The 7182-nt window shown below is 43.1% G+C and overlaps 1 protein-coding gene across 1 annotated transcript in view; it reads left to right on the top strand.

Moving 5' to 3' along the window:
* The window catches only part of ZNF592 (zinc finger protein 592), a gene marked incomplete at its 3' end in the record, with an annotated part of 8549 nt that extends 2159 nt beyond the window's left edge, over positions 1-6390 (top strand). Inside the window, exons 2-3 of the mRNA XM_009870687.1 lie at positions 3-159; positions 6212-6390. Of these exons, the coding sequence (XP_009868989.1) occupies positions 3-159; positions 6212-6390 (336 nt within the window). The remainder of the gene's footprint in view (positions 1-2; positions 160-6211) is intronic.
* Between the last annotated feature and the right edge of the window lie 792 nt (positions 6391-7182).

The following is a 7182-nucleotide window of genomic DNA, read 5'->3' on the forward strand; positions in this document are numbered from 1 at the left end:
GTGATCCCTCCTGCCGCTACGCCGGCCATGCCTCTCTATACGGACCCGTTGAGCCTAATCCGTCACGGACTTAAGTGTTTAGAGTGTAACAAGCAGGCGCAGGATTACGTCGCTTTAGCAGCTCATTACCAGAGAACCTCAGAAGATAATGAGAGGCTGGTAAGTCGTCGCTTTAATGCTGTTAGGGCAGAAGTCTCACTGAGTTTAAAGAGGTTGTCCTCTAGTGGGGAAATCAGGCGGCATGGTGGCCAATGAGTCGCTTTGCCAGAAGAAAGTACTTGTGGGGAGGATTTGGGAGACATGTGCGTGTAAAGAGATGTTTAGAGTTGGTTGCCCTCTTTCTACCCTTTGCCAGCAAAAAGAGGGTAGTGAGGAGACCGTGGAGATCCTCGAGCATCAAAGGAAGGTGCTGGAAACGAAAGATTGCTCGGATGAGCCGTGCAAGAGCACTGTCGGGGAGGACCAGCGGGGCGTTTCCTAAACGCCCGTTTTTGTGCTCTAAGCATGGTGTAGGGGAGTTCTGCCGTGGTTTAATTTTACTTTCCCTGGAGTTGTACCAGCATCTTTGAAAACCAGGCACTGGTTTTGTGGTAGCCTGGTAAAGTTTGTATTGGGACAGGGCTGGCTGAGAGGCAAGCAGGGTGGTGTGGGGGGTGGAAGACCTTTTTTTGGGTTATTTTTGCCCCTTGGGTTGGTGTCTCCACCACATTCACGGACCTCCCTTGTAGGGAGGTCCAGATCCCCTTTGAAACTCCACCTTAGGTTTGTATTGAGGGAGAGGAGGAGATGCTCTTTGCTGAGACCACACATCTCATTTACGTTTTGTATTTTGGAAGGTGCGGTCATGAACATAAAGCGACCTGAAGTTGAATGGGAGGAGGAATTCTTTATCCTTTTAGATGAGGTGATAGCTTTCCATGTCGCAGGTTCCTGGGCTGTCCTCCACTCCGTGCCAGCGTGAGATGTTCAGGGAGACGAGTGCTGGTCTCTTCCCTGCCTGCTGTAGTACCCACATGCTCCAGAGCCTCCCCTCTGCTTGTAAAATGGCTTGTGGGAGTATCAAGGTCACTGTGGTCCCGTTCAGATGCTTTGTTATCTTTCTCTTAAATTCATCAGTGGCAAAAAAAAAAATAAAATAGATCATGGCTGAATGGTTTTTATGTTGTGAAAAACGGTGAGGCCAGGAGGGATTGGCGTGGCCACATAATCAGGTTTTCTTGCCCAAGGCAGACGGGTGAGCGTTGTGCTCTGTCAACGCTGTAACTTATTTTTCAACTGTAATGCGTTTTTAGGAAATGTCAGCAGTCTGGAATTAAAACCTTCAGGTGAAGGGATGCAATGAGTGCTCCAAAATGTTAATCAGTCTGCATTAAAAATGTATTTCCTATTTTTGCTGTGGGATTATCACTTCCAAGAGCTCCTTAAAGAGAGAAGGAATGTCTGCTAGTAAGTATTTTTAGGTCGTAATCAAATAATTTATTCTTAACCAAGAAAAGAGTTTAAGCCGCTCACTTCAAGCTAGGTCTGCAAGACGATTTTTGGAGCATCTTTCTGACTAGAAAGTTTTTAAAACTGTAGAAGGAGGTGATGTCAGAGCTTGTAAAACCATCTCCTCCCCATTCCATCTTCCCGTGCTTATGCCCGACGGGATGCGTGTGTTGCTCTGAGAGTCCCTTTTAGCTGTATCTGCTGGATGTGATCAAGTGGCCAGTGTCACAGGTGCTTTCTTAGGTGGCATAAGTGCTCAAAACCTCTGATTTCCATCTCTGGAGTTGTGCCAGGTTGGTCATTGTTTGAAAAAAAAAAAAAATAATTCAATACCAATTTTTGACAGGAATCAGGTGGCTGAAGAAAGCATCGGTGTAATGCCTATGTTTGACAGAAATCTTTTAGTGCCCCGAGTAGCAGATCTGTCCACGTGGTGTTGATTTTTTTTTTTTAAAGCAACTGTGTGTGGGGGGAAGAGATTGTCATAGTTTCTTAAAGCTAACAAAAACTTGCTGTCTAGTATTTTGAATTTCTTTTTTTGTCATTTCTTACTCGATCCCAGAATCCAGATGCAAACCTTTTGCTGTGTGTCCTTGAGAAAATATGAAGTATTTTGATAGTTTCTGCATCCGACTTAGGCCTTTTAAAGAAGTAGCAGGAGAAAGACTTCTCTTTCAGTGTGATGTTTTCAGTTACCCGCAAGGTGAGGGATGAGTAAGAGGCAGGAATGATTGGATTGGAGTCGGGGAGCGGCAGCTCTGCTCCGTGAGAAAATTTATCCTGTGTTGATACGAAAGACGTCTCACTTTAATTGGAATTCCTTCCCACAGCTTTGCAAGTTGCTTTGGCGTCTTCACGTTCTAAAAGGTGATTGTTGGGTTTTCTGTTTGCTTGGGAAATACTCGGTCTTGTGTTTCAGAATGGCCATGGGTAAAGCCCGTATTAATAGGACTGAAATAATCTGGCTGGAGAAGAGCGTGTTGGTTTGTTTTTCGGGGATAAACTGGAATACAGTAGGAAAGAACCATCTGAGAAATGGAAATATGATCTCTTGTGAGGAAATTAAAAGAGTTGACCTAGTCAATTAGGGTGAGTATCCTTCAGTACCGAAGTGGAATCGGTATTAAGGTGAGGGTTGTGGCACAATTTTTCCACCAGCAACTAAATCTACAGGAAAAAAAATGTATTTCCTGGAATCACCCTGACTGGTTCATCAGCATCAGGGTTTTTTGGATTCAAATTACAGGAGATGAATGAAACCTGTGTAGCTCCTGGTGTCTTTGTTTTAGAGGTGCTTAAAGAGTGAGAGTGGATACAGACGACACTGCCTGCGGGGTGATTTTTATAGAAAAGGGCTTTTTAAATTTAGTGGCAACAATGATGCAAGAACAGGCTGAAACAGATGTACATGGAAAATTAGGGGTCGGTCTGTGATCACCAGAGGAGTGAATTCTGGACAAGGTTTGTGGCAGAAGTAACAAACAAAAGACACAGACTGGTTTTGAGACAGAGCTTATTTGGTTTTTTGGCAAGAACGGAGCAGTTCACAAAAACATGTGTGAGAATTCAAAGAACATCCTGACCCTCTGGGGCATAGTTGTACATCTACTTAATACTTTTAATTTAATAATTAAAATTAATAATTAAATTAATAATTTAATACTTTTTTTTTTTAATTTTTAGTTTTGTGGGTCTTTTTTGACATGACCACCCAAAAATCCACTGAGGTGGGTAAGAACTTGAATAAAGTGCAAAACATAAACTGAGCACCTCTGAATTTTCTTGCACCTTTGTGCTTTTGTTTTCATCCCTCTTCTCCCTGTTCTGCCACCCTTTATTTCTTCAAAAAGGATTTTTCAGTGAGTTAGGGCATATCTCGTTTACATGCCACCTACACTGGGGTGGTTGAAAAGCAATTTTATTGCCTTTTCTTTTTCTTCTCCCTTCCCCTTCTTAAATCAGTGCTTTATAATTTACTGGCTACAACTTTTCAAAAGCCAGCGGTAGTTTCCCAGCAGCAAAGTAGCAAAGCACAAAAGACAGTGGCTGTGTCTTTGCTATTTTTCATCTTCCTTTTTTTCTGCCTCCCCCCTCCAGACCTACATGTTCGTGTTTTAATTTAGAAAACAAGAGGACGCAAAACAAAAATTCTGTTGGCCTTGCTTTTTCCCTTCTCCCAAACCCAGGGTGGTTAATGCAGTCCTCGGGTACTAGCGCAGACGGATTTTCTTTTAGGTGGGAATTTTCCCTCCGGATTTCGTAGAAGTAAAGAGATAGGGAGCGTGTTATGATGAAAGTGCCTTGAGGGAGCGGAGCTCCGGGCAGCGGATGGCTGGGAGCACAGGACAAAGAGAGGAGTGGCAGGGTAGGAACCAACAACCAACAATACTGTCACACAAAAAATGCCCCAAAAGGTAGGACAAAACTACCATCATCTACTGAACCTGGTATGGTGGGTGAGAAGAAAAGATGTGGAACTCAAGTTCTTGGAAGTGCAGCCAAGATCAAAAAGAGAAAAAGAGCTACAGACTGAGGACATTCAGAATTACTTGATGCAGCCTTGTCCGAGATTGGTGATGCTTGTGGTTTTTTTTTCCTGACACTTTGTTTCCTAAAACTCTCAGGTTTGCACTCATTTTAACTGGAGATTTTTCCATATGCACAAAAACATATTTTCTGTTTATCGAACAGCCTGAATTCCCAGAGGACAAGGTTTTAGACTCGTTTTATTGGGATGATTTTGCTGTGTGCCTGTAGGAGTTGATCTTGGCGAAGGTCCGAGGTGGACGGTAGGTTCGGCAGCGTTGGGTGGTGAGCGAAGTGCAGGAAGGCAAATGAGAACAAAGTAAGTTGACAGGAGAAGGTGGGGTGGAATGAGGAGGATGAGTAGGGTTGTTTTGGTTTTTTCTATCTATTAATTAAACCTGCTAAGGCTGTGATGCCTGTTCATTTCAAGAGAAGTTGGCCGAGCACCATATTTTTAGCTGAAGCTATATGATCACAGACAAACTTTCCTGTTTTTTTCAACCTTCGCTCTACTTCACTGGGTGGGGTTTTTTTTTCCCCTTCTGAAGAAGCTAATAACTAAAAATGAGAATAAAATCAAGTATTCTGAAACAGCTGAGCTTCTGAGCATTTTTCTGTGCAAATGCAACTTCTAGAAGAAAAAGCCCAAATGAAATATGGCAGGCGAACCGGAATTGAAGAAAACTTGTAATAAATAACTCTTGATTAAAGTGTAGAGTATGGGAGTATATGAAAAACACAGACATTACACAACTCAAAATCACATCCTGGTAACACGCTTTAGAAATAACTGCCTAATGAATGTCTCAAATTGCTGCCAGGCTCCTTTGAAAAGTCACGGAAAACTTAAGAGCGAGATAAAAATGTGACATCTGGAACTGAGTTACGGTTTCTCATATGAAGCAGAAGAGGCATAAAAGAAGAAACCACTCCTGTCTCCAAGATTTTTTTATTATTTTTTTTTAAATTTTGGAAATCCAGGTAGCCTGACCTGTCTGTGGGTCAGATCTTCCTTTACCCATGCAGTCGCTGTCTCTGCAAGAGAGCTCGAATGGGAAAGGAGAAGCCACTGTGGCTTTTTCCTGAGTACTTTGGTTCAAGATGACAGTTTTCCTTATTGTTACTGATTTATCCTCGTGACTCATCACTTGTCGGTTTGTCTGTTTACTCCCGAACTTCTTGACTCTTCCACAAGATGATCCAGACTCTGTTTTTTTGGTTGTTTTTTTTTTTTTTTTCTAATGCCCCCCTTGCAGAGTGTGGTGTCAGCATGGGAATCCTTCCAGTTTCTTTCCCGGCGCCTGCAGACACAATAAATTCATTTTGCTTTATCCTTGCCGAGTCTGGCTTTTTGTTCCCGGATTGTGCGTACACACTCCCTGGCAGGTTTTTATCATGTGCTTTGGGGCCGTGCTGGAGAGGAAGAGGTGAGCTCCAAAACGGTTTCTTTGCAGACTTAAGATTGAAACTAAATGGGCTGTGGCAAGTCAGGATCTGGAGAGAAAACATTTCTCACTAAGAGGGCATGAATTTTAGGTGGGATCGAAGCGAGAGGAGTCCTGTTTTAATGCAGCCAAGAAGTTAGATTTCCCACTGCAAGTCACAACTGTTTAAAAAAAAAAATTGCCATTAAACCGCCATAAAACTGCCCTGAGTATTAATTTCTTCTTGTAGCTCTTATGGCAGCAGAAACGATGTATTGAAATTCCCTGATTTGATAATCCCTAATTAGTAGCTCCTTCTTAAGCCCATTTAGTAGCTCATTCTTAAACTAGAATTAGGCGAAGTAAGGTTTTTGAGTTGGGGTGTGGGGATGTTTCCTGCTTTTTTGGAGGTTCTTTTGGTGCAAGGTGGAGGCCTGTCAAGGAAAGCGCTTTCCTTCTCAGGTGGCTTTAATGCAGAACGCAGTGACCAAGCAGAGCTTCTTCAGAGCTAAGAGAGAAATGCCTTTTCCTTTTTTTAAAGAAATAAAAAGGACATAAGGCACAGAGGACGCAGGTTTAAGAATGGATACCCTTGTCAGGAATGGCTACTTGTGGAAATTTTTAGGGTCGTAGAAATAGATGAGGAGGAGGCCAGCCCAAGAGCTTCGTGGAGTTAATGTTAGTATTAGAGGAACATGCTGGAGCTTCCTCTAAACCTGAAAGAAAAAGAACTGATAGAGAATAAGAAACTAACGTAGCTTTTCTCTCACCAGACGTGTCAAGTGTGCCAGATGATGCTGCCCAACCAGTGCAGTTTCTGCGCTCACCAGAGGATCCACGCTCACAAGTCTCCGTACTGCTGCCCCGAGTGCGGAGCCGTCTGCCGCTCCGCCTATTTCCAAACTCACGTCAAGGAGAACTGCCTGCATTACTCTCGCAAAGTCGGATTCAGGTTTGGGCAGCGCCGAGAGGGGGAAACGGGGATTTAGATATTCAGGAAACGCCTTTTGCTTTGCAGTGGGAAAGGACAAGGACATAGTCCAGGCCCAGCACTGTTTTCCGTGCCACCCAACAGGGTGTTACTAAATGGATTTAAGAGGAGGTTTCCGAAAGCAGGAGTTATTTTGGGGCAGCTTGAATCCAAAAAGCACTTGTGTCACGTTCAAGTTGCAGACAGCTATCTTGGGATTGGGAAAAATTGTGGATCTTAATCCTTGAAACCTCTTTTAAGGTTCAGACTTATATTTATGTTGGTTATGACGGGGTCAGGGATAGACGCCTTCATGAGGAGGGCACAGATGATTTTCTTGCACACCTCTACAACACTTCATGAACTCTGAGAGGGAGGAAGACTTCCAAGTGGTCTATTCTCCAATGACACTGACTGCTTTAACAGAAGATACTACTTTTCCCTCCAAGCCTTTCCTCCTCAGCGTGTTCAGATCACCTCAGCTGCAGCGCAGCTCTTAAGGCGTGAATGATTTTCTTGGGAGATGAGACTAAGTGACCTGTTAAGACGCTTTAAAATTCGGATCTCTATTCAATCATTGTTAAATACTTCAAAATTTAAAACGAATAGGGAAGTTTCTCCTCTCAGAGCCGTTCTAAGATGTCTGCAAATTCCGGCAGCCTCCTCTGCGTGGTTTCTTCTGAAATCAAGCTTAAGTTTTCAAGGACTTTTTCTTTCAACCGCAAAGACAAGAGACACACAACAAACCAATTCTGCATTTAATTATATACAGAT

Source organism: Apaloderma vittatum, unplaced genomic scaffold, assembly GCF_000703405.1.
Source record: "Apaloderma vittatum isolate BGI_N311 unplaced genomic scaffold, ASM70340v1 scaffold41325, whole genome shotgun sequence".
In the NCBI taxonomy this organism is placed as follows: Eukaryota; Metazoa; Chordata; class Aves; order Trogoniformes; family Trogonidae; genus Apaloderma; species Apaloderma vittatum.